General features: G+C 47.3%; 2 protein-coding genes across 4 annotated transcripts in view; one reads left to right on the top strand and one right to left on the bottom strand.

The window, feature by feature from the left end:
* The window catches only part of ZBTB8OS (zinc finger and BTB domain containing 8 opposite strand), a 40,301-nt gene extending 21,741 nt beyond the window's left edge, over positions 1-18,560 (top strand). For both annotated transcript variants that reach the window (XM_075336167.1, XM_075336168.1), the window contains 4 exons: positions 3,032-3,114; positions 3,222-3,274; positions 6,542-6,578; positions 18,240-18,560. In XM_075336167.1, coding sequence (XP_075192282.1) covers positions 3,032-3,114; positions 3,222-3,274; positions 6,542-6,578; positions 18,240-18,326 — 260 coding nt within the window. In that variant the 3' untranslated portion in view covers positions 18,327-18,560. The remainder of the gene's footprint in view (positions 1-3,031; positions 3,115-3,221; positions 3,275-6,541; positions 6,579-18,239) is intronic.
* A 76-nt stretch (positions 18,561-18,636) lies between these two features.
* The window catches only part of ZBTB8A (zinc finger and BTB domain containing 8A), a 69,055-nt gene continuing 61,041 nt past the window's right edge, over positions 18,637-26,650 (bottom strand). For both annotated transcript variants that reach the window (XM_075336164.1, XM_075336165.1), the window contains one exon: positions 18,637-19,304. In XM_075336164.1, coding sequence (XP_075192279.1) covers positions 18,987-19,304 — 318 coding nt within the window. In that variant the 3' untranslated portion in view covers positions 18,637-18,986. The remainder of the gene's footprint in view (positions 19,305-26,650) is intronic.

Here is a 26,650-nt window from a genome sequence, read left to right as displayed (position 1 = left end):
TCTGTCGCACGCACGCCTATGTATACTGCTCCTCAGTATACCGTGCTCCACTGAGCTAAGGAGCGGAGGCCCAAGGTGAGCACACTAGATCAGGGGGAGGGGAGAATAAGGGGGAAGGTTTAGCGGTGATAGCCCGGCGACGGTACTCGCACATCTCGATGGGTGACAGGGGCAAAGTGCAGCACACAGCATATGCTGTGAGCTCCACAAAGATGGTGGTGATCTCCTCCCTCTGCTGTGATCTGGACAGCCCAGGGGGGCGCCTCCAGTTCACAGCAGGAAGCAGATACAGTTCAGGAGATAGGGTCGAAGAGCGACAACTGTCTTCTATGCACAGGGGCTGCCATATTTGAGGTGAGTAACTGTCGTTACACACAGCAAATCCAAAATGGTAGCCCCCAGTGCTTCGATACAACTAGAATTTATATAAACAGGGAATTTTAATTTTGTATTAAAAATACTTGATTTCATAATCAATATTATTAATGCAAAAAAAAGCAACACCTTCCTTTTTAATATTCTTTAATTTCACGTCTACAAGAAGTGAATTATAAAATGTTGACCAGATGGGATAGGGTGCCAGCGAAATTAAACGATATGTTCCCCTCGATAAAGTATTTATGGTAGGAGTTATGAGACAATTTCTTGCACATGTTTTGGTCCTGCCCTGCTCTACAACTCTTCTGGATTGATATGAAGAGAATAATTAGGCTGGTCACCGGACATGAAGCAGAAATATGTCCAGAACTGTTCCTCCTTCAACTTTGTGAGACTCCTGGCTGTACTTACTAATGTTCTCCTTTGAGAGTGCCAGTAATGTCTGCTGTGCTTGCATCCATTTACTTTAGCTAATCCACCTAGCTTGGCTCTCTAGTTTACTAAGTTTAATGATCTATTGCATGTGGAGGCCCTAATGCCTTTTGTTTAGAGTAGACAGAATACTTTCTACAAAACTTGGTACTACTGGATGGAATTCCAACAGTGCAGGGAATATGGAGAATGATCCCTTCCTGACTCCTACTGTTGTCTGCGAGCCTTATCCAACATTAGGGTGTTTCCCAAACTCACCCCCTCGTATGTCCCGTCCCCCTCCCCTCCTTTTTTGTTTTCTTCTCTATTTCTCGTTTTTTCTTCTACTTAGTTTAGGATCCTTTCCATACTACTTTCTATAGTTTTATTTTATACATGTCATTTGTTTTGTATCTGCTACACTTTAATGTACCGTATTTTTCGGACCATAAGACGCACTTTTTTCCCTCAAATGTTGGGGGAAAGTTGGGGGTGCGTCTTATGGTCTGACTATAGGGCTGCGGCCGGGAATGAGGGTGCTGCGGTGGAGCGGGTCATCGGTGGGCACGAGCAGGCAGTAGCAGCGCCTGCCGTGACCATGTGAGCCCGCTCATTACATATGCACGCCCATACTCCCGCCCATCTCTCAGCGCAGAAGCCGGCACTGACAGGTGGGCGGGAGGACGAGCAGGGACGCGCGCATAATAAAGAGCCGGCCTGCTTGATCACCCCTGGCAATTACAGCCTGGAGTGATCATGTTCGGCTGTATTCACTGCCCCCCGCGCGTCGTCATCAGCGCGGGGTGCAGTGAATCAGTACACTCACCCCTCCCCGTGTGTGGAGCCGTCCCCCTGCAGCATGCGATGTCTTCCTGTCTGTGCCGGTCAGCTGATCTGTGCTGAGCTGATCGGCACAGACAGGAAGACATTGTGATGCTGCAAGGGAACGGCTCCACACACACAGGTCAGCGGCGCAGAGATGAAGATGATCGGTGCTGGAGGGAGTGAGGAAAAGGTGAGTATAAACGTTTGTTTTTTTTCTCTGTGCTATAGGATACAGGCCATATACCAGGATGGTATATGAGCACGATGGGGGCATATAGCAGGATGGGAGTATATGAGCAGGATGGATGGGGTCTATATGGACAGGATGGGAGTATATGAGCAGGATGGATGGGGGGTATATGAACAGGATGGGGGTATATGAACAGGATGGATGGGTGAATATGAGCAGGATGGATGGGGGGTATATGAACAGGATGGGGGGTATATGAACAGGATGGGGGGTATATGAACAGGATGGGGGGGGTATATGAACAGGATGGGGGGGGTATATGAACAGGATGGGGGGGGTATATGAACAGGATGGGGGGGGTATATGAACAGGATGGGGGGGGTATATGAACAGGATGGGGGGGGTATATGAACAGGATGGGGGGGGTATATGAACAGGATGGGGGGGGTATATGAACAGGATGGGGGGGTATATGAACAGGATGGGGGGGTATATGAACAGGATGGGGGGGTATATGAACAGGATGGGGGGGTATATGAACAGGATGGGGGGGTATATGAACAGGATGGGGGGTATATGAGCAGGATGGGGGGAATATGAGCAGGATGGATGGGGGGAATATGAGCAGGATGGATGGGGGGTATATGAGCAGGATGGGAGTTTATAGCGGGATCATATACAAGGCAGGAGGATCATTACCAGGATGGGGTACCTTAGTAGAGAATTTGGGGACATTACCCCTATAACAGTGTCAGCAGTAGATCCTCGCCCCATAACAGTGTGTCATGAACACATTTTTTTGCTTAAAGTTTTATTTTCCTCCTCTAAAACCAGGGTGCGTCTTATAGTCCGGTGCGTCTTATAGTCTGAAAAATACGGTATATCATCAATTATTTTATTGCTGCATGTGATGGTCTTGTTTTATCCTGCCAGTTTTGTTCTTGATTTTTGTATAAGCAACAGGAAAAAAAAAACCAAAACTTTGGTCAAGAGTCATGTTTGTTCTGTTTTTGTAAGATTTTTAGGGTTCTCATTTCTGGTTTTCTTTTGGAAAATTAAGGTAGAAATTCCAGTGCAGCCATTTGAGTAATTAAATCTTTCTGCATCATCACGTATTCTTTTATATGCTTAAACACTTGTAATAATGATACACACTAATAAATAAAGCTGATTTTCTATAATTATGCTGCAGATGTCTGAATCTCAATATCTGACTTTTTTCCTTAGGGAATGATATGCTTTCCTTGCTGTATAACTTCCTGGATGAGTGGCTCTATAAGTTCAGTGCTGACCAGTACTTTGTACCTCGGGTGAGTATTTCATAGTGATGGAAGTCAGGAAGTCACTAGTATCTGTGTAGATTGTACCTAGAATGACCTTTCCTTTTTTTTTTTTTTTTTTTTTTTTTTTAATTTAGGAGGTGAAAGTACTACAGATAGACAGAATAAATTTTAAGATCCGTTCTATTGGGTAAGTAATTTCTCAATCTAAAGGAGAGCGATGAGCTTCTCAATTGTAGACCATTAAGCAAACTTGTAATACATTTTTGCTCGTATTCAAGAGGTGTATTATAAAAATGTACTCATATTCATATTTTTCCCAAACCACTCCTGCATGTCGAGTAGATTAGGAAATTGCTACACATGTACTGCAAATGTGAACATGAGATGTATGGAGTAGGCTTAGAAGTGAGCTTTATACACTGTAGCAATCATTGAAGGGAGGAGGGGATGGAAAACAAACCAGCACTGATGTCTGTAAAATTCAATTGTAAAAATTTTAATTGAATTTTACAGACATCAGTGCTGGTTTGTTTTTCATCCCCTCCTCCCTTCAATGATTGCTACACCTGTGGAAGCCAACCACAGATACCGTGCACTGGCCCGAATGGACGTCTAGATCTACAGACTGGTGAGCTGAAAAACATCTATTTTCTTTGTGTTTTTTCTTTATACACTATGTGATTCGACACAGGGGTTGGGGTGCCCCCCAAAGCGACAAAGTGATGGTAGGTCTAAATCCTCTAGTGGGAGTGAAACACACGTTATGGTGCTGGGCTGTGTGTACTTATTGGGTGACGATTTTTTTTTTTTTTATTGCATGCGTATGCAGTATTTCCAGTTAGCTGTAAAGTTTAAGAGGTGGTTCACTACTCAGCATTATTGGCCACATTGCTGTATAACTCATAGGGAAGGCTTTTTTCAAATACCTTGTGTAGTACATTCTGCCTCTGAGTGGTGCTATTGTGGTCCGCTCATTCCCATCACGTGATCTCTGAGATCTGGTGATGTCTCGCCAACTTCCAGTTGACCTGACAATGACACGCCCGTCCCAGGGCCGAGGGTACTCTGTACCAGGCCTGACTAGTCTTGGGATGTCAGCGGTGGCGGGGTCCAACTCTGTTACCTTGGCAGTGTCTCATAAAAAAAAAAGGGGATGATTATTATATCTACAGTGGAACAAAGTCTCTGATGCCACATGTGGTCTTGCGGCTATGTGGGCCGTCGCTGCGCTGCCTGTTTCCCGGGGCAGGTGGTGATGGCGTAGCTAAGGTATTATTGCTCCACACAGGTGGAGCGGGATCCCAGGACCTTTGGAAAAGATTGAGATTTCACACACAGGCAGACAGCTTACAAGTCTTTATATTGGTCTCTACAAGGCCACTGAGATGCGGCTCCCCATGTTCAGGCAAATACAGTCTGTAGTAGGAGCAGGACCTTGGATAGGAATGACTGTCACACACAAACACCGGGTCTTTCTTTCTGTACTTTTGATGTTAGCAGGGTTATCTCCAGGGTACAGTCTGGGTGCTCAGGTGACAGTTGGGATTTCCACATCTGTGAGTTATGAGGCCTCCTTGTTACTGTGTGTCTGTTTCAAACCTGGCCCTGAAACTCTCCTGTGCCTCTCACTTGTATAGCAGGCGTAATGAACCGTTCTCCTGGGTACTACTAACTCTACTGCGGTCCCTGGCTCTGTTCCTGCGCCAGGAGACTGAAGTCCCCCTCGCCTTCTGGACTTTTCTGCTGGGCATGACTGAACTCGTGCAGACTCTGACTGCGGTGTCCGGGCTGCTTCTTCTGGGGTGAACCAAACTGGTCTTTTCACCCCTTCTGTGTCTCGCCTTGCCTCCGACCCTCACTCAGGATCCCTCACACTGCTAGGCGTTTTTTCCCTGGTACTGGCCCAACACAGCACTGTTTTCAGGTTGCTTCCTCTGTAAGTCCTGTACTGGACCCGATCGGTTTCAACTGCCTCTCTGCCCCCAGCAATTTGAATGTCTAGGAGACTTCAACTGACATCAGCCAGTACGCCTGACGTCAGTTAAGTAGAGCTCCCCCTTCAGGCCTGGGGTGGAAGGGTGGAAAGTGTTGTCTGTGAGTACTTCCAATGTGGAAATCCCTTACTGCACCAAGCAGATATCACTGCGGCTACATAACCGCAGGGTGCCACAACATCACCGCAGCCGGCCCCAGTCTCCCTGAGTGACTGGCCTGTGGGCTGAGTTTCATCGCTTGTCACAAGCCAGCATCGATCCTGCTTTCAGCGCTCTGCAGCAAAGGAAAGAACGTGCAACATTCTGGGCTGTGACAAGCAGTTAAACTCCACCCACAGCCCAGTCACTCAGGGAGACTGGGGCCAGCTGTGGTGATGTCGGGTTTACTGCATGTTGACGTGACGTCACCAAATTTCAGAGGTCACGGAACCCAGGAGTCTTTTGATGGGGATGAGAGGACCGCAATTTCACCCCTTAAGGCAGAATGTACTACACAAGGTATTTGAAAAAAGTCTTCCCTATCAATTTTACAGCGATGTGGCCACTATTGCAGAGTAGTGAACCACTCCTTTAAAGAGATACTCTGAATTTTGGTTGTCCTGTGGATCTTGGTAAAGTTAGTATTTATGTTTACTTTACTAATTGTTAAAATGCCTCTGACTATTAAACTGCATAAGTCAACATATCAAGTAAATTTAATAAACTTTTCTACTTTATTTTAACATAAACATCTTTTTTCTCCACTTATGAGCCATTTCTTGCTTTCCCTTTCCCATTTATGGTTCAGATAGCATTTATTAGACGCTAACTACAGAGAAGAGCAGTAGTATATCTCTGTGTGTGCTGTGTATAGGAGACATCACAGCAGCTAGTCTCCATCAGGGTTGCCAATTTGACTTTTTAATTTTTTTTCTGGACAGACCACATTAGCTGCAGTCATGGTGAGCTGTAAAAGGGTGATAAATACAGTTATAAAAATGTGTACAAAACTCTCCAGAAGCATCTTTCTTTTTTTTTTTTTTTTTTTTTTTTTCTTTCTATGGACAGGGGAAAAAGTTCCTTAATTTAACGGACTATCTTGGAATTTTCAGACAGTTGGCAACCCTGGTCTCCACCGATTGGCTCAAAGACAAATGAAAATTGGAGACTGCGCAGGGGTGAAATTAAAGGATAAAGGTCATTAGCTAAAAATAGTGTTAGCCCTCATGTAGACACACAGGATAGCTTATTCTGAAGAGTTCTATGAAGTTAAAAGTGTGCTTTAAGGTGTATGTAATTATTCATTTACTATTGATAGGTTCTGTTCACTTTCATAAAGGTTTTCTTCTCCTTGCAGTTTGGTATTTGAGTCTTATTAGCTGGATATTGCTGATTATAAATCTAATACATCGGGGTGTGTTTAGTGCACGTTTTGATGCAGGGATTTTAAGTGGGGTTTTTTTTTTTTTTTTTTCTCGCAGGTGGGGAGAAGAATTTAGTTTATCCAAGCACCCACAGGTAAATCCTTTTATTACTCCATGAGTGTTTTTTCTATTAGACAATGTACCGTATTTTTCGGACTATAAGACGCACTGGACTATAAGACGCATCCTGGTTTTAGAGGAGGAGGAAAATAGGAAAATAAAATTTTAAACAAAAAATATGGTCATGGCGAGGATCTGCTGCTGACACCGTTATGGGGGTAATGTCCTCATTCTCTACTAAGGTACCCCAGGCTGGTAATGATCCTCCTGCCCTGTATATGATCCTCATCTTTGTATATATGTACCCCATCCTGGTATATGCCCTTATCCTCCTATATACCCCCATCCTGCTATATACTGCCATCCTGCTATATACCCCCATCCATCCTGCTATATGGCCCCATCCTGCTATATACCTCCATCCATCCTGCTATATATAATAATAATTTATTCATTTATATAGCGCTATTAATTCCATAGCACTTTACATACATTGGCAACACTGTCCCCATTGGGGCTCACAATCTAAGGTCCCTAACTATGTTTTTGGAGTGTGGGAGGAAACCGGAGTACCCGGAGGAAACCCACGCAAACACGGGGAGAACATACAAACTCCTTGCAGATGGTGTCCTTGGTGGGAATTGAACTCAGGACCCCAGCGCTGCAAGACTGCAGTGCTAACCACTGAGCCACCGTGCCGCCCTATACCCCCATTCTGCTATATGGCATGTATCCTTTGTCACACAAAAAAAACCGTTTATACTGCCCTTTCCTCGCTCCATGCAGCATTGCTCCACCCCCTGTCTGTGGCGGCAGTAGCACCGCTGATCTGTGTGGAGCCGTCACCTTTGTCTGCAGCATCGCTCCTCTTCCTGTCTGCCTGTCAGCAGACCTGCATGGAGACTATCGGCGCGCACAGGGACGACGTCATCGCTGTGCTCACCACTCTATACACAGATCAGCTGGCCGGCACAGACAGGAGGAGATCGTGATGCTGCAGGGAAGTGACCGGTGAGTATACCGTAATGTTCACTGCACCCCGCGCTGATGATGATGCGCGGGGGACAGTGAATACAGCCGCACATAATCACTCCAGGCTGTAGTTGCTAGGGGTGATCATGCGGGCCAGCTGTTAATTATACGCGCACCCCCTGCCCACCTGTCAGCGCTGGCTTCAGCGCTGAGGGATGATGGGCGGGAGGACAGGCGTGCATACGTAATGAGCGGGCCCACGTGGTTGCTGCAGGAGCTGCTGCAGGCGCTACTACAGCCTGCGTGTGCCCCCGATGACCCGCTCCACCGCAGCACCCTCATTCTCCACAGCCACATTCAGACTATAAGACTTTCCCCCTACATTTGGGGGGAAAAAGTGCGTCTTATAGTCCGAAAAATACGTAATCTTTCGTTTTTACCTCTCCTTATTCCAACAGCCATAACTTTTTAAAACGTTTTAGTCAATATTGCCGTGTGAGGGCTTGTTTTCTGGGACCAAGTTGTACTTTTGCATGACACCATCCATGTTGTCATATAACGTCCTTGAAAGTGTGGCAAAACACCAAAGAAAGTGCAATTCTTTTTTTTTTTTTTTTTTTTTTTTTTTTTACACCATTCACTTTACGATAAAACTGACCTGGCAATATGATTCTCTAGGTCGTTTTTTTTTATTGATATCAATTTGGGGTATACATGTTTTGTTGCAGCAGCTGAGAAACTGTAATTCTATAGTTTTTTTGATTTTATTTTTATTTATTTTTTTTATTTTTTTTTGGTCATTACACCGTTGATCAATTTTATATTTTGATAATTAGATTTTTACGAAAGCACAGATACCAAATGTGTTTCTTTGTTGTTCATTTTTAGTTGTCTAAAATGGGGTGATTTGAAATATATTTTTAACTTTACACTGTATTTGATATTCCTCTAAAGGAACTTTTTAACCTGCAATCATCTAATTGCATGGGCTAGATACCTCAATGCCACAGCATTGCGGTATATAACAATAATCATGTTCTCCTATGAATGCCTGCCATGGGTTGGCTTTTACAGGAGTATTTTGATGATAAACAGGTCTTCAGCAGACCACTGGCTGTCAGTGCAACTTATCAGCATCTCACAATTGCATTGCGCTAAATGCTGCTTGGCCCCACCAACGTCTATTTGAGGCAGATAATGGCTGAATACTTCAGCTATCATCTGCTGATGAAGATGCAGGCTCGATATGCGAGCTTGCATCAAAAGCAGGGAGCCGACTTATGACTGACTTTATCCATCATTACTCGGTTAAGGAGTTAAAGGGAATCTGCCATTAGAATCAACCCTCCTAATTTGTTTATATGGGCATGCAGGTCACAAAAAGTTGAATAAAATGTTAACTTGATAACTGAGATCTGATGTCTCATTCCAGGGAAATCCACGTTTTCTGAATATGTAAATGAGCTGTTAAGATCTATGGGCCTGACATAGATCTCTTTGAGAATCTGCCTCTATAGCTCATTTTAAATAAAAGGGGATGTTGCCAATGGGAAACTAACTGACCAATTGCTCTGCTAATATACATGCCTCATCTACATGTCTCACACTGGCAAGATCTAGAGGCAGATGCCAATGAAGATCTTTGTCTGACCCATAGACCTTAAAGGGGTTGTCTACTACTAGGACAACCCCTTCTGATTCCACTTGTTTGACCCAGTTAAATTAACGACCATGTACTCCTCTACCGTTCTGGTACCTTAACAGCACTGTTAGTAACAGCAGTTTGGGGCTCACTTGACATTGTGATGTTACATGAGCCCCGCACCCAATCATCGCCGGCTTCTCTCCACTCTTTTAGACCAAATGAGCAATCGAGGGAGTGGTAACTGCAGCATCACTTCCTGTAGATTAACTCATTTGATCTGAAGAGAGAAGTCGGCAGTGATTGGATGCGGGACTTGTGTGACGTCACAATGTTACCGACACCGCTGGTACGGCACGGGAACGGGAGGGGAGCACAGGTTCTTTTTATTTTAACTGTGGAAACAAGCGGAATTTGAAGGGGTTGTCCTAGTAGTGGACAACCCCTTTAACAGCTCACTTACAATCCACATTTTTCTTACTATGTATTACTTTCTATGACCTGCGTATCCATATAAACTGCTCAGGAAGGTTTATTCTTCTGACAAATTCCCTTTAATATCCAAAAACTTAGTTTTATAATATGAAGGTCAGAATTTTGTGCTACCAATTGTTAATAATGATAATTTTTATTTCTATTGCCGTAACATGTTCCTCAGCACTTTACAATTCGGTCTAGTTGGTTTTACATAATTATAATTTGTATGCAGTAAGACCCACCCCAAGCTACTGGTAACCACCAGCGGCATGAAGCCTACAATTTTTAGTTTTCCATTTAGCCTATGGCATATAAGTAAGCTATAACATGTATTATGGTTAGCTGACAGCCCAAGTGAAAGACATATTAAGGCAGGCCCTGATCTTCAGCATTTTCTCTGCACAGTGCCACCTCTAGCTCGCCAGTGCTATGGCCTCTTTGGCCTAAGAACTTCTAAAAGGAAGTATGAAAGTTAGAGCTCTACCCTTTATAAATATTTATTACATTAGTCAGCACGGAATAAATATAAACGTGATGGCAGTATAATTTCCCACATTTTACTAGCTTGCACGTGATTGTGTTAATAATTGTCTCAGATCATAATTACAAGGTGGTTTCATAGAAAAATTGATAAAAGGCTTGTCCTGTCTCAGAAGAAAAACAATCTGCAAACTTGCGGTCACGTCTCGTCTAGTCTCATACGAATTTTCTCAATAGAAGAGAATTGATAGAAGGCAAATGAGACTAGTCTTTGACTGGAGATTTGCAGATCATGTACTTTGCCATGAGACTGGCCACCCACACATGTAATAAAGGGGAATGGTGACAGTGTGTGTATCGTTCTCCGACAGTCACCTGGACTATGGCTGAACAACCACTTTAAGTAAACAATTTGATAGAGAACTCAATGACAAACCAGCCGCTCTTTTTCAGATGTCAGGTAGCAAGAGGTCCACTTTTTCTGCACAATGACCTTTGAATATTTACATAGGCATAAATATTAGTAGAACACAGATAGGAAGAGGATGGATGTTGTCAACCTAAAAAAAAAATGTATTGCCAGGAACATGTTTGTAAGCTTGACCACTGTAAAATAATAATAAAAATGCTAGAAGATTGGTATTCAGTAGGACATTTGTCCAGTTAAAGGGAACCTGTCAGGTGTAATATGCACCCAGACCCACGAGCAGTTCTGGGTGTATATTGCTAATCCCTGCCTAACCGTCCCTGTATCTGGTAGCAAAGATAGAGGGATCTTTAGAAAAAGTATTTCTAAAGTTTTTTTTACCATATGCTAATTAGCGAGGGGACTAGTCCCCTGGGTGTTAGTTCCCTTTGCCAGTCGGCTCTATTAGCATGTTAGTACATCCCTGTGAACATGCTAACATGCTAATGAATGTGCAGCATCAGAGGATGATCTCACTCACTTCTTCGTCGCCATTGCGTCCGCTGGATTTTGGCTCAGTGCGCATGACCCTGGAGTTTGGATCATGTGCACTATGAAGTCAGGTGTACGCGTCCTGGCTTCTAACTGAAGTAGTGCCCATGACCCAAACTCCAGGGTCATGCGCACTGAGCCAAAATCCAGGGTCGGGCGGCGATGGCAGCAAAGAGGTGAGTTAGCTCATTCTCTGACGCTGTGCATTCATTAGCATGTTAGCACACCCACAGGGGTATACTACCATGCTAATGGAGGCGACTGGCAAGGGGAAGCAACGCCCAGAGGACTAGTCCCCTTTGTCATTAGTATACGGTAAAAGATCTTTAGAAATACTTTTTCTAAAGATTTCTTTCTTTGCTAGTGTATACAGGGACGGTTAGACCGGGATTAGAAATATGCATCCAGAACTGCTCGTGGTTCTGGGTGCATATTGGACCTGACAGGTTCTCTTTAAATGAAAATAGGCTTAAATGTACTTAAAATAACAAGTTATACAACTTACAAAAATACTTCAGATACCTGCTCTGATCCCTTCAGCTCCATATCTTGTATTTGACATGGAGAAGATGTGTTTGTTAGCACATCATTAGCGCAGTGTGAAGGTGGCTGGCCAACTGGCACATTGCAGTAGTTAAAAGGAACTTGTCCCATCCGAAAACGCTCTTTACCTGCAAATATTGGGTTAAACAATGCTGGCTGGTTGACTTACTGCTAGTGCGCCTACCAAGGGAAAATTAATTTATTTCACAGGAGCCATTTATTACTAACACATTGCCTTTAAAGTGTAACCGCTGTACACTATTGATTTGTGAAATAATAAACATGAAAATAAGCTGTATTACACAGTTACTAATCACAGGAATCTGCTCCTTTCTCTCCTAGAATTGATCAGGTATCAAAATTCTCAATTCTGGGGTAAAGTCTGTATTCAGTGAGGACTTTCCCATTACTGAGATAGGAGATGGCAGCTGTTACTGATGAGATTTTATGATGGCGGCAGAAGGGAAGAGCTAAATGTAGAGCTCCTTTCTCACCTATCTACATAGCATCTCATCAGTAACAACTCCCATCTCCTAGTAAATAGGCGAGAAAAGAGCTCTGCCTTTAGCTCCTCCCTTCTCCCACCATCATAGAATCTCATCAGCTAGGCCATGTGCGCATGCTGCGTTTTTGCCAGTGGTTTTCACCCATGCAATGCATTGGAAAAAACACAGGAAAAAAACCCTACAAAAACACCATTTTTGTGGTCACAAAAAAAAAGGCAATGTGCGCACATAGCCTAACACTCCCATCTCCTATCTCAGTACTGGGAAAGTCCTCACTGAACACAGATTTTACCCCAGAATAGAGAATGTTGATAATGACTGATCAATTCTGGGAGAGAAAGAAGCAAATTCCTCTGATATATTACACAGGTGCTTATTTTCATGTGTACTATCGATTTATGAAATAAAAATGACTGACTGTTAAGCTTTTAATATAGCTGAACTCTGAGGTGACATATTGGTGATGAATATGAAATAATTAGTGATAAGTGAGCACGAGCAGTTGATGCTTGGATTTTGGCATGACTTGTGTAACCTAGTATAATGGAAGTCTGTGGGGAACTTGAGTATTTATCAGGGAAATCTTCTGGAAAATTGCTTGAGACTCCAATTATACTCTGTACACAAGTTGCGCCAGTTTGAGCATCAACTGCTCACTTATCACTAGAAATAATGTACAGTGGAACCTTGAATTAAGAGTAACTTGGTTTGAGAGCGTTTTGCAAGACAAGCAAAGCTTTTTACAAATTTGTAACTTGGTTTAAGAGCAATGATTTGCAATAAGAGCAAATACTCACCGTGCACACTCCGGTTCTGTCCTTTCACCACGCTCTAACCCGTTCTGGAGATAAATGTCTGTACATATGTACTCTATACAGTATACCATTGTACAGTACAGTATATACTATATAGCATGTCTATCAATTTGTATTTATGGATACAGTATTGTACTTTCTTTCTGCTAACCAGTACAGCACATTGCTTGTTTCTTTGTCGCTCCATTGGGAGACCCAGACAATTGGGTGTATAGCTACTGCCTCCGGAGGCCACACAAAGTATTACACTTTAAAAAGTGTAACCCCTCCCCTCTGCCTATACACCCTCCCGTGCATCACGGGCCCATCAGTTTTATGCTTTGTGTTGAAGGAGGCACACATTCACGCAAGCTCCACATTTTAGTCAGCAGCAGCTGCTGATTGTATCGGATGGAAGAAAAGAGGGCCCCCCACAGGGCCCCCGGCATGCTCCCTTCTCACCCCACTAAGTCGGCGGTGCTGTTAAGGTTGAGGTACCCATTGCGGGTACAAAGGCTGGAGCCCACATGCCGTTTTCCTTCCCCATCCCTTAGAGGCTCTGGGAGAAGTGGGATCCTAACCGGTCACCATTCACTGGAACCGGGCTCCCTCCGCAGCCCCTGGGGGAATCTGACGGACAGGAGACTGGATATCATCAGGGACAGGGCCCTGCATCTTTAAGGTACTCTGTGTCCCCTTGGGGACGCTGCATGGAGCGCCTGTGTTACAGACGCTGCAGCGGCTGCTGTGTTTTTGTGAGACCGGGACTACCGCGCCGACCGCGCCTGTTTGTCAGCCGCGTTATTAAATTTAGTCCCCGGCTTCTGCGGCCTAGTACCATAACTCCCGTCCCCGGGCCTGCCAGTCAGGGGTAAGGGCGGGACGGCCGACTGGACGTCGGCAGTGAGGGCTGGAGCATACTTTGGTGTCCTCCTCCCCCCTCACTGAGCACTGTGGGGCACCAGATTCCCGCACTTTATTAGTCACGCCCACGGCTCCCTCCTCCCCTGAGAACGCTGGCAGCCATTGTTATAATCACTTCTGCCGGTGGAGGATTTCAGAACGAGCTCTGCAGCTCTGGGAGGCCCAGGCAGGGAATCTGGTGGACACACAACCGCTTTGGGCGGTCGGTAAGCCACACCGGTTACCAGGTGCTGGCCCCCCTGGGGTGCCGAAGTGTGTAATATATATATATATATATATATATATATATATATATATATATATATATATATATATATATATATATATATATATATATATATATATATATATATATATATATATATATATATATATATATATATATATATATATATATATATATTGTACACATTTTCTCTGTTCGGCCGCATTATTTGCTTTTGGCTATATACCCTCACTGATCACTCTAAGAGGAGACAACAGCATGTCGTCCGCAAAGAGCAAGGGTGCCAAGGCACAGGCTTATTTTGCAACCTGTACCTCTTGTGCGGCTATGTTACCTGCAGGTTCCACCTACCCTCATTGTGTGCAATGCTCTGCCCCTGTGGCACTCACTCAGCCGGAGCCTCGGGCACAGGTGGGACCCTCGGCTCAGGTAGAACCGCCGGCTTCCACTGTCCAGGTGGCAGGGACAGAGTTTGCAGTTCTGGCTGAGAAACTCTCTGAGTCGCTTTCACAATCCATGGCTCAGTCTATGGACAGATGGTCTGCTAAGATACTAGAAGCCTTGCAGTCCAGACCGGTAGCACAGGCCCAGGGCACTGTGAGTTCATCGCCCCCAGGCCCCTCTCGGTCGGCGCAGCAAAGTGCTCCTGGGGTGACACCTAGGTCCCACGGTGAGGACTCCGACACGGACCGCAGTCCCAGACCGGCTAAGCGGGCTCGCTGGGAACCTTCCCCGACTTCATCACGCTGTTCGGGGTCTCAGCATGAGGACTCTCTGGAGGATGAAGCGGAGGTCGCAGCTCAGGGCTCTGATCCTGACGTTGCTCTCAATCTTGATACACCTGAAGGGGACGCTATAGTAAATGACCTTATAGCGTCCATCAACCAGGTGCTAGATCTTTCTCCCCCAACTCCACCTATAGAGGAGCCTGCTTCGCAGCAGGAGAAACACCAGTTTAGGTTTCCCAAACGTACACTGAGTGCGTTTTTCGATCACTCCAACTTCAGAGATGCTGTCCAGAAGCACAGAGCATTTCCGGACAAGCGCTTTACTAAGCGCCTTAATGACACACGTTACCCCTTCCCCCCCTGACGTAGTTAAGGGTTGGGCTCAGTGTCCCAAGGTGGATCCTCCAGTCTCTAGACTGGCGGCTAGATCCGTAGTAGCAGTGGCAGATGGTTCATCGCTCAAGGATGCCACTGACAGGCAAATAGAGCTCCTGATGAAATCCATCTATGAAGCCATAGGCGTGTCTTTTGCTCCGGCCTTCGCAGCCGTGTGGGCACTCCAAGCTATCTCAGCTTGTCTGTCTGAGATTAATGCGGTCACACGTACCTCTGCTCCGCAAGTTGTGTCTTTGACTTCTCAGGCGTCGGCCTTCTCGTCCTACGCCATGAACACCCTCCTGGACTCTGTGAGCCGTACAGCGGTAGCGTCCGCCAATTCGGTGGCAGTCCGCAGGGCCATGTGGCTACGCGAATGGAAGGCAGACTCTGCTTCCAAGAAGTTCTTAACCGGTTTGCCATTTTCTGGCGACCGTTTGTTTGGCGAGCAATTGGATGAAATTATTAAACAATCCAAGGGAAAGGACTCGTCCTTACCCCAGTCCAAACCAAACAGACCTCAGCAACGAAAAATACAATCGAAGTTTCGGTCCTTTCGGTCCTCAGCCAAGTCCCGTTCCTCCACGTCCAACAGGTCAGAGAAGGGCCAGAGGAACTCTTCTGCATGGCGGTCTAAGTCATGTCCTACAAAGACCGCCGAAGGAACCGCCTCCAAGGCGGCCTCCTCATGACTTTCGGCCTCACCAAACCGCGTCCTCGGTCGGTGGCAGGCTCTCCCGCCTTTGCGACGCCTGGTGGCCACATGTCCAAGACCGATGGATAGTGAAGCTTCCGCTGGACAAACAGCGTTCGCTGCAGACAGGGGTGCACTCTCTCCTTCGGGCCCAGTCACACCCCTTGAGGCGCCTCATGCGCTTCCTAGGGAAAATGGAGGCAGTTCCCTTTGCACAGTTTCATCTGCGTCCACTTCAATGGGACATTCTCCGAAAATGGGACAGGAGGTCGACGTCCCTAGACAGGAACGTCTCTCTTTCACTGGCAGCCAAAACCTCTCTTCAGTGGTGGCTTCTTCCCACTTCTTTGTCGAAGGGAAAATCCTTCCTGCCCCCATCCTGGGCTGTGGTCACGACGGACGCGAGTCTGTCAGGGTGGGGAGCGGTCTTCCTCCACCACAGGGCTCAGGGAACCTGGACTCAGCCAGAGTCCTCCCTTCAGATCAATGTTCTGGAGATAAGGGCAGTGTATCTAGCCCTAAAGGCGTTCCAGCGGTGGCTGGAGGGCAGGCAGATCCGGATACAGTCGGACAACGCCACGGCGGTCGCGTACATCAACCACTAGCACAGAGCGCTGGCGGCGGACGCATCAGTTCAGGACTGGTCGCAGTTTCGACTGCCTTATGTATTTCCTCCTCTGGCACTGCTGCCCAGTGTGTTACTCAAGATCAGGTCCCACTGCCGCCGCGCCATCCTCGTCGCCCCAGACTGGCCGAGGAGGTCGTGATACCCAGATCTGTGGCGCCTCACGGTGGGTCGACCGTGGGCACTCCCGGACCGACCAGACTTGCTGTCTCAAGGGCCATTTTTCCATCTGAATTCTGCGGCCCTCAACCTGACTGTGTGGCCATTGAGTCCTGGCTCTTAGCGTCCTCAGAGTTATCTCTATCACGCCTTTCGCAGAAGGTGGTCTTCCTAGTGGCAGGCACATCACTTCGGAGAGTGTCTGAGCTAACAGCGCTGTCATGCAAAGCCCCCTTCCTGGTGTTTCACCAGGATGAGGTGGTTCTGCGTCCGGTCCCGGAATTCCTACCTAAGGTGGTATCCCCTTTTCATCTCAATCAGGATATCTCCTTACCTTCTTTTGGCCCTCATCCAGTTCACCATTGTGAAAAGGATTTGCACTTGTTAGATCTCGTGAGAGCACTCCGACTCTACATTTCGCGCACGGCGCCCCTGCGCCGTTCTGATGCGCTCTTTGTCCTTGTCGCTGGCCAGCGTAAGGGGTCGCAGGCTTCCAAGTCAACCTTGGCTCGGTGGATCAAGGAACTGATTCTTGAAGCCTACCGTTCTTCTGGGCTTCCGATTCCTTTAGGGCTGAAAGCCCATTCTACCAGAGCCGTAGGTGCATCCTGGGCATTGCGGCACCAGGCTACGGCTCAGCAGGTGTGTCAGGCGGCTACCTGGTCGAGTGTGCACACTTTCACGAAACACTATCAGGTGCATGCCTATGCTGCGGCAGATGCCAGCCTAGGTAGGCGAGTCCTTCAGGCGGCGGTTGCCCACCTGTAAGAGGGGGCCGTTTTTTCGGCTCTTTTTATCGAGGTATTCTTTTACCCACCCAGGGACTGCTTTTGGACATCCCAATTGTCTGGGTCTCCCAATGGAGCGACAAAGAAGAAGGGAATTTTGTTTACTTACCGTAAATTCCTTTTCTTCTAGCTCCTATTGGGAGACCCAGCACCCGCCCCTGTTCCCTTCGGGCTGTTGTTCTTTTGTGTACACATGTTGTTCATGTTGAATTGTTCTTTTGGTTCATGGTTCAGTTCTCCGAACATCCTTCGGATTGAATTTACCTTAGACCAATTTTATAAGTTTCCTCCTTCCTGCTTTGGCACCAAAACTGATGGGCCCGTGATGCACGGGAGGGTGTATAGGCAGAGGGGAGGGGTTACACTTTTTAAAGTGTAATACTTTGTGTGGCCTCCGGAGGCAGTAGCTATACACCCAATTGTCTGGGTCTCCCAATAGGAGCTAGAAGAAAAGGAATTTACGGTAAGTAAACAAAATTCCCTTCATTGTACCTCCCGCACACAATTCTATTGTAAGCAAAAGTACAGTTTAATATACTTTACATGTACAGTATTTTGTATTAGTGTACTGTAATAATTGTATCATACAGTACATTCTATATTTCTGTAATAAGTTTGTATAAATACAGTAAATTTTGGGTTGTGGAAAGAATTTCAATTATTTCCTATGGGAAAATTCGCTTTGATATAAGAGTAACTTGGTTTAAGAGCTCACTCCCGGAACCAATTATGCTCGTAATCCAAGGTTCCACTGTATAAGGCAATGTCTATGTCCTCATGCTGTATTGCCTCTTCTTTTGCCAGGGCACAGAAGTGAAAGCCATTACATATTCAGCCATGCAGATCCATGAAGAAGAGAAGCCTGAGGTTTTTGTCATAATTGACATTTGAAGGTTTCTAGAATTAATCTTTATCCTCTCTGAAAAGATTTTATTGCATAACCATGGAGATGTCTTACCTTCTGCACTCAGCACTTTTAGAATGCTACTAATAAAGGAAATTGTTGTTTGGGTGAAGCGCTGATGCAATCTGCACTGAAAGGTGGCGTATACTTATGGCAAGTGTTTAAAACCATTTGTTGTTTGCACTGAAGAGCCGAAATAAAGCTATTTTTATTTACTGTTATTTGTATCCTGTAGGCTGCTGGTAATTTTGTGGTGTTGTCACATTTGTGCTTTAGTAACTAAACATGGAGCATTCGTAAAAATTATATTTCATTACAGTTAACCTTTGAGAAATATCATATTTAACATACAGAGGAATATTTCATAGTGCCAAGGGGGAGGTGGGTTTTTACCAGATATTTACAAGAAAGGGAAAGTTGGTCATTGCCATTTCATGAGGAAAACAGGGATTGAGACTAAAATGTCATTGTATAAGATATGATACTGCTGCTACTAAAAGGAGTGGTGCACAAGACGGCAAATCAATAAAAACGGCCATGGACACAGATAAAACTACAACACTACTTAGGTGTTAACATCAAAGCCAGTTTTGTGAGGGATCACAAGGATACCAATCAAAGTTCTTTAAAGTTCAGTTTTTGCTTGTTCACTTTATTCGGGATTTTGAATCCTCCTCTTCACTGTCTTCTACCTCTTGGATAACAAGTTCTGATTCTGGGCGATCTCCACTGTTCTCCTCTTTAATATCATCTTTGAAGTTCCAACTCTGCTCCCGCTCATTTTCAGGTGGTAGCACTAGGGGCTGGTCATCCCCAAAATCAAAGTTGACATTATCCAAACCAGCTTCTGATAAACACGGATGACATAAACGGTATCGTCTTGTCCCATCTTGAATTACTCGACCTGTGACCTCTGTGACGGGTAGTTTGCAACGCCTGCAGATGAGTTTGCCGGCTTCATGGATCTAGGTTGAAGGGATAGGAAATTGCATGTTTATGGAATACTAATAATACCTATTGACTGCATATAATTCCTAAAGTATAGATTTGGATGTAGCAAATTTTGCTAAAGTGTTAATGCAAACCATTGTTGCAATATTTTGTCCCAAAAAAGTTAAATAATTTCAAAAGTAAAACCTTCCATGTGACAGGAAATAATGCCATTCCTGGCGTAAAATACAAGATAAACTGTTCAAACATGTGACTGAAGAATTACTTTTGTTCGCAAGGTAGTAATCATGTCCACCCTGCACAGAACAGAAAGGACTATAGGCTGACTAGCTCATTCCAGCAGCTAAACCAGCCAACTTCTCTATCACAGCTGATTCAGAGCCAGAGAAGGCATCTGTCTTGGCTAATGAACTGACCCATACAGCCAAACCCTTCTAAGCATACCACCAATAGATCCAAACCATTGACTGGACCCTAGGATCACCACTGAAATCTCTACATTTGGGCAGCTTTCTAAAAGCAGCACTCCAGCAAAGTGTGTGGGGGTTTTTTTGCCAGTATAGGAAAAGACTTGTGTATTCCAGTATTTGTTGATGTTCCATCTTTGGATTTCTTCAGACCCCTGATATGCTTTCCCTCTTGCTTGCTTCACATAGCGTCTGGCCCTATGTTCAGTGGTTCCCTTGGGACTTGCATCCAAAGCCCAGCAAAACATTATTCGTGCCTATGCACGATGGGGACATGGACATAATTATAGTCAGTCATCACTTTCTGCTCTGCCTTGCATAATTTGACCATATGCATCTAGTTGAGGCAGGCAGCAAGATAGTAGACTATGTGTTGTTGCCCACCTCCAATAGGTGTATACGAATGAAACTTATGCACAACAGACGCATACTGAGACTCCATCTACATAATGAGGCCTCTTTCACACATCAGTATTTTGCATCAGTGTTTCATCAATATTTGGATACCAAAACCAGAAGTGGAATTTACAGAGAAGAACTATAATTGAAAGTCTGACATGTTCTGCGTTTCAGAGACACTCCGGGTTTTGGCATCCAAATACTGATGAAACACTGATGCAAAATACTGACGTGTGAAAGAGGCCTTAGTCAATGTCCTCATTAGTGCATACCCCCAGTTTTGCGGAGATTCAAATGCAAGCCCCAACAGAGCCACTGAACAATGTAAGGCCAAATGCTATGTGAACATAGCCTAACAGACTACGTTTCCCATGATGTCAGTCTCCTCACACTCCTCTTACTCCTATGTAATGGCAGCAGTGGAGATCGGTAACAGAGCTCCTGCCCTCTGATGTACCCAGCAGTGTCTAGCTGTATTCCATCTATGACCTCACATGATTAAATACAGACTAGCTGAATCCTAAGATCTATGTAGAAACAGGCTTTTTTTTTTTTTTCTCTCCTCTCCATGACTCATCATTTCAAAGTCCCTGGCATGGGTAGGAGCGGAGAACCAGAGTCAGGAGTTGAAGAGGGGGGGTGAGTCATGCAGGGAAAAGAAGGTTCTTCTTTCTTCATCGCTCTATTGGGAGACCCAGACGATTGGGGTATAGCTACTGCCCTCTGGAGGCCACACAAAGCACTACATTAAAAGTGCAAGGCCCCTCCCCCTCTGGCTATACCCCCCCGTGGTATCACGGGTTCTCCAGTTTTAGCTTTGTGTGCGAAGGAGGTCAGACATTCCATGCATAGCTCCACAGATTTTAGTCAGCAGTAGCTGCTGACTATTTCGGATGGAAGAAAAGAGGACACATATAGTGTCCCCAGCATGCTCCCTTCTCACCCCTGGATGGTGTTGTAAGGTTGAGGTACCTATTGCTGGTACAGGGCTGGAGCCTGACATGCTGTTTTTCCTTCCACATCCCCTGGTAGGGCTCTGTGGAAGTGGGATCCTGCCGGCCTCTCAGCTCTGACGCCGGGCTCCATCCACAGACCCATTAGAACCTGATGGAGACGGAGCAGGAGTACGATCAGGGACAGGCCCTGCATCATACAGGTACTCTGTGTCCCCGGCAGGCACAGACACACTCCGGGCTGGCTGGGTGTTGTAGTGCGCCGGGGACCACAACGTTGGAGTTAGTATCCCTACAGATTACTGGGGGATTTTTTGTGTATGGGAACGCAGCGCCGACCCCCTCTGGACCGGGCGGCGCTGCTGTGACTTGTGGTGCGCCGGGGATCCGCCGTCCGCGCTTTTACGGCGGCGGCGGTTATAAATTTAGTCCCCGGCTTTTTGGGCCTAGGACGCCGGCAGCTCCGATTCGTTCCCGCCCCCACCCTGTCATTCAGGGTAGGGGAGAGACGCTGTTCGCTAGCAGCGACGAGGGCTGGAGCCTGGTTTACATGCTCCAGCCCTCACACTAGGCACAGAGGGAAGCAGCTTCCCGCTCTTAGTCAGGAACGCCCAGGGCCCGCCCCCCTTCTCTCTCAGGACGCCGGCAGCCATTACATGCATGTCTGGCTGGAGGAAGGACGCAAGGCTCTGGGAGACCTGGTCTAGGGGCTATCTGGCGACCACACACCCGCTTTTTAAGCGGGCGGTAAGCGATTTTTCTGTGCTGGTCCCTCTAGTGCCTCACGGTGTATCGGTGTACTGTGTAAGATATAGAGAGATTGTATTTCTTGCACTGTGAGGTCGCTTCTGGCTGCATATCCCAGATCGCTCTGTGGAAGCAGCAACATGTCATCCTCAAAACGCAAGGCTGCCAAGGTTAGGGCTGTGTATACTGCGTGTGCTGCATGTGGGGCTAATCTACCAGCAGGCTCCGATGACCCCCATTGTGTGCAATGCTCCGACCCGGTGCTGCTTCGCCAGCCGGAGTCAGGAGAGGTAGTGACCCAGGCTGAGACGCTTGTAAGTTCTGCCCCGGTGACAGGGACAGACTTTGCAGTTTTTGCTGATAATATGTCTGTGACTATGGCAAAAATCCTTGAAACCTTGCAATCTATGCATGGGGCTCAGTCTTTGGGCACGGCGAGGCCTCTGTCCTCAGGTCCCCCTCACTTGGAATTAATCCAGCCCACAGGGGGGTCCCCGGCTTCACAGGCCGAGGATTATGACTCAGATGATAGCCCCAGCCACCCTAAGCGAGCTCGCTGGGAAAGACCCTCGACGTCATCACACTGCTCAGGGTCTCAGCGCAATCAGTCTCCCTGTGATGTGTCTGATGAGAGTGATCAGGAATCCACTCCTGGAACCCCTCTTAACCTGGATACCCCTGATGGGGATGCCATGGTAAACGACCTTATCTCAGCCATCAATAGGCTGTTGGATATTTCTCCCCCAGCCCCTTCAGCAGAAGAGGCGGCTGCGGAGCAGGAGAAGTTTCGTTTCCTTTATCCCAAGCGTAAATTGTGTGCTTTGTTGGATCACTCTGACTTCAGAGAATCAATCCAGAAGCACGACGCTCACCCAGAAAGGCGTTTCTCTAAACGATCTAAAGATACGCGTTTCCCTTTCCCCCCTGAGGTGGTCAAGCGCTGGACACAGTGTCCAAAGGTAGACCCCCCGATTTCCAAACTCGCAGCTAGGTCCATAGTTGCAGTGGAGGATGGCGCTTCACTTAAAGATGCCAATGACAGACAGATGGACCTTTGGTTAAAATCTGTCTATGAAGCTATCGGCGCGTCGTTTGCTCCGGCATTCGCAGCCGTATGGGCACTCCAGGCTATTTCAGCTGGCTTAGCAAAAGTGGATGCTATCATACATCCAGCAGTGCCGCAAGTGGCGCACCTTACCACGCAGATGTCGGCGTTTGCGTCTTACGCTATCAATGCGGTCCTAGAATCGACCAGTCGCACCTCAATGGCGTCCGCCAATTCGGTAGTTTTGCGCAGAGCCTTGTGGTTAAAGGACTGGAAAGCAGATGCTGGTTCCAAAAAATGTTTAACCAGTTTGCCTTTATCTAGAGATAGACTGTTTGGCGAGCCATTGGCTGACATCATTAAGCAGTCCAAGGGTAAAGACTCCTCTTTACCACAACCCAGAACAACCAAACCTCAGCAGAAAAAGTGGCAGCAGAGGTTTCAGTCCTTTCGAGGTTCGGGCAAGACACCATTTACCTCGTCCAAAGGGACTCAGAGGACGCAAAGAAACTCAGATTCGTGGCGGGCTCACACGCGCCCCAAGAAAGCAAATGGAGGTACCGCTTCCAAAGCGGCTACCTCATGACTTCCAGCCCCCTCCCTCCGCATCGCCGGTCGGGGGCAGGCTCTCCCGCTTTTCCGGCATTTGGATGTCACAGGTCAAAGACCGGTGGGTGACGGACATTTTGTCTCGCGGGTACAGAATCGAGTTCAATTCTCGTCCTCCAGCTCGGTTCTTCAGAACCTCCCCACATCCAGACCGAGCAGATGCTCTGTTGCAGGCGGTGGGCTCTCTAAGAGCAGAAGGAGTGGTGATCCCAGTCCCTCCTCAGGAACAAGGGCAAGGGTTTTACTCCAATCTCTTTGTGGTTCCAAAAAAGGACGGCTCGTTCCGTCCTGTTCTGGACCTAAAACGGCTCAACAAACATGTGCACGCCAGGAGGTTCCGGATGGAAACCCTGCGTTCTGTCATTGCCTCAATGTCCAGAGGAGACTTCCTTGCCTCAATAGACATCAAAGATGCTTATCTCCACGTGCCAATTGCTACAGAACATCAACGTTTTCTACGTTTTGTGATAGGAGACGACCATTTTCAGTTCGTAGCTCTGCCATTTGGTCTGGCGACAGCCCCACGGGTCTTCACCAAGGTCATGGCGGTGGTAGCAGTCTTGCACTCTCAGGGACACTCAGTGATCCCTTACCTAGACGATTTATTGGTCAAAGCTCCCTCTCAAGAGGCATGTCAGCACAGCCTGAATGCTACGCTGGAGACTCTACAGTCTTTCGGATGGATCATCAACTTTCCAAAGTCGATCCTATCACCGACTCAATCACTAACGTATCTTGGCATGGAGTTTCATACTCTAGCAGCGATAGTGAAGCTTCCGCTGAACAAACAGCGGTCACTACAGACAGGGGTGCAATCTCTCCTGCAGGGCCAGTTGCATCCCTTGCGGCGCCTCATGCATTTCCTAGGGAAGATGGTGGCAGCCATGGAAGCAGTTCCCTTTGCGCAGTTTCATCTGCGCCCACTTCAATGGGACATTCTCCGCCAATGGGACGGGAAGTCAACGTCCCTGGACAGGAAAGTCTCGCTTTCCCAGACGGCCAAGGACTCTCTACAATGGTGGCTCCTTCCCACCTCATTGTCTCAGGGGAGATCCTTCCTGCCCCCATCCTGGGCAGTAGTCACGACAGATGCGAGTCTGTCAGGGTGGGGAGCAGTGTTTCTCCACCACAGGGCTCAGGGGACGTGGACTCCGCAGGAGTCCACCCTTCAGATCAATGTTCTGGAGATCAGGGCAGTGTATCTTGCTCTACTGGCCTTCCAACAGTGGCTGGAAGGAAAGCAGATCCGAATCCAATCGGACAACTCCACAGCGGTGGCATACATCAACCACCAAGGAGGGACGCGCAGTCGGCAAGCCTTCCAAGAAGTCCGGCGCATTCTAATGTGGGTGGAGGACAGAGCATCCACCATATCCGCGGTTCACATCCCAGGCGTAGAAAACTGGGAAGCAGACTTCCTCAGTCGCCAGGGCATGGACGCAGGGGAATGGTCCCTTCACCCGGACGTGTTTCAGGAAATCTGTCGCCGCTGGGGAGTGCCGGACGTCGACCTAATGGCATCCCGGCACAACAACAAGGTCCCGGCATTCATGGCGAGGTCGCGCGATCAAAGAGCTCTGGCGGCAGACGCCTTGGTTCAAGATTGGTCGCAGTTTCAGCTCCCATACGTGTTTCCGCCTCTGGCGCTCTTGCCCAGAGTGCTACGCAAGATCAGATCCGAGTGCAGCCGCATCATACTCGTCGCTCCAGACTGGCCGAGGAGGTCGTGGTATCCGGATCTGTGGCATCTCACGATCGGTCGACCGTGGTCACTGCCAAACCGACCAGACTTACTGTCCCAAGGGCCGTTTTTCCATCAGAATTCTGCGGCCCTGAACCTGACTGTGTGGCCATTGAGTCCTGGATCCTAGCATCTGCAGGATTATCTCAAGGAGTCGTTGCCACAATGAGACAAGCTAGAAAGTCGAATTCTGCTAAGATCTACCACAGAACGTGGAAGATTTTCTTATCCTGGTGCTCTGCTCAGGGAGTGTCTCCCTGGCCATTTGCATTGCCCAAGTTTCTTTCCTTCCTGCAATCGGGGTTAGAAAAGGGCTTGTCGCTCAGCTCCCTTAAAGGGCAAGTTTCGGCACTATCCGTGTTTTTTCAGAAGCGTCTAGCACGTCTTTCTAAGGTGCGCACGTTCCTGCAGGGGGTCTGTCATATTGTGCCCCCGTACAAGCGGCCGTTAGATCCATGGGATCTGAACAGGGTACTAGTTGCTCTCCAGAAGCCGCCCTTCGAGCCTCTGAAGGAAGTTTCCTTTTCTCGGCTGTCACAGAAAGTGGCGTTTCTTGTTGCGATCACATCGCTTCGGCGAGTGTCTGAGCTGGCAGCTCTGTCATCCAAGGCTCCCTTCCTGGTGTTCCACCAGGACAAGGTAGTGCTGCGCCCCATTCCGGAGTTTCTCCCTAAGGTCGTATCCTCTTTTCATCTTAATCAGGATATATCCTTGCCTTCTTTCTGTCCTCATCCGGTTCACCGGTATGAAAAGGACTTACGTTTTCTAGATCTGGTGAGAGCACTCAGAATCTACATTTCCCGCACGGCGCCCATGCGCCGTGCCGATGCACTTTTTGTCCTTGTCGCTGGTCCGCGCAAGGGGTTGCAGGCTTCTAAAGCCACCCTGGCTCGATGGATCAAAGAACCAATTCTAGAGGCCTACCGTTCTGCGGGGCTTCCGGTTCCTTCAGGGCTAAAAGCCCACTCAACCAGAGCCGTGGGTGCGTCCTGGGCATTACGTCACCAGGCTTCGGCTCAACAGGTGTGCCAGGCAGCTACCTGGTCCAGTCTGCACACTTTCACCAAGCATTATCAGGTGCATACCTATGCTTCGGCGGATGCCAGCTTAGGTAGAAGAGTCCTGCAGGCGGCAGTGACAACCCCGTAGGGGAGGGCTGTTTTGCAGCTCTAACATGAGGTATTTCTTTACCCACCCAGGGACAGCTTTTGGACGTCCCAATCGTCTGGGTCTCCCAATAGAGCGATGAAGAAGAAGGGAATTTTGTTACTTACCGTAAATTCCTTTTCTTCTAGCTCTTATTGGGAGACCCAGCACCCGCCCTGTTGTCCTTCGGGATGTTTTTTTGTTGTTTGCGGGTACACATGTTGTTCATGTTGAACGGTTTTTCAGTTCTCCG

Source organism: Anomaloglossus baeobatrachus, chromosome 2 (assembly GCF_048569485.1).
Source record: "Anomaloglossus baeobatrachus isolate aAnoBae1 chromosome 2, aAnoBae1.hap1, whole genome shotgun sequence".
In the NCBI taxonomy this organism is placed as follows: domain Eukaryota; kingdom Metazoa; phylum Chordata; class Amphibia; order Anura; family Aromobatidae; genus Anomaloglossus; species Anomaloglossus baeobatrachus.
This window is presented reverse-complemented; position numbering and strand designations above follow the sequence as displayed.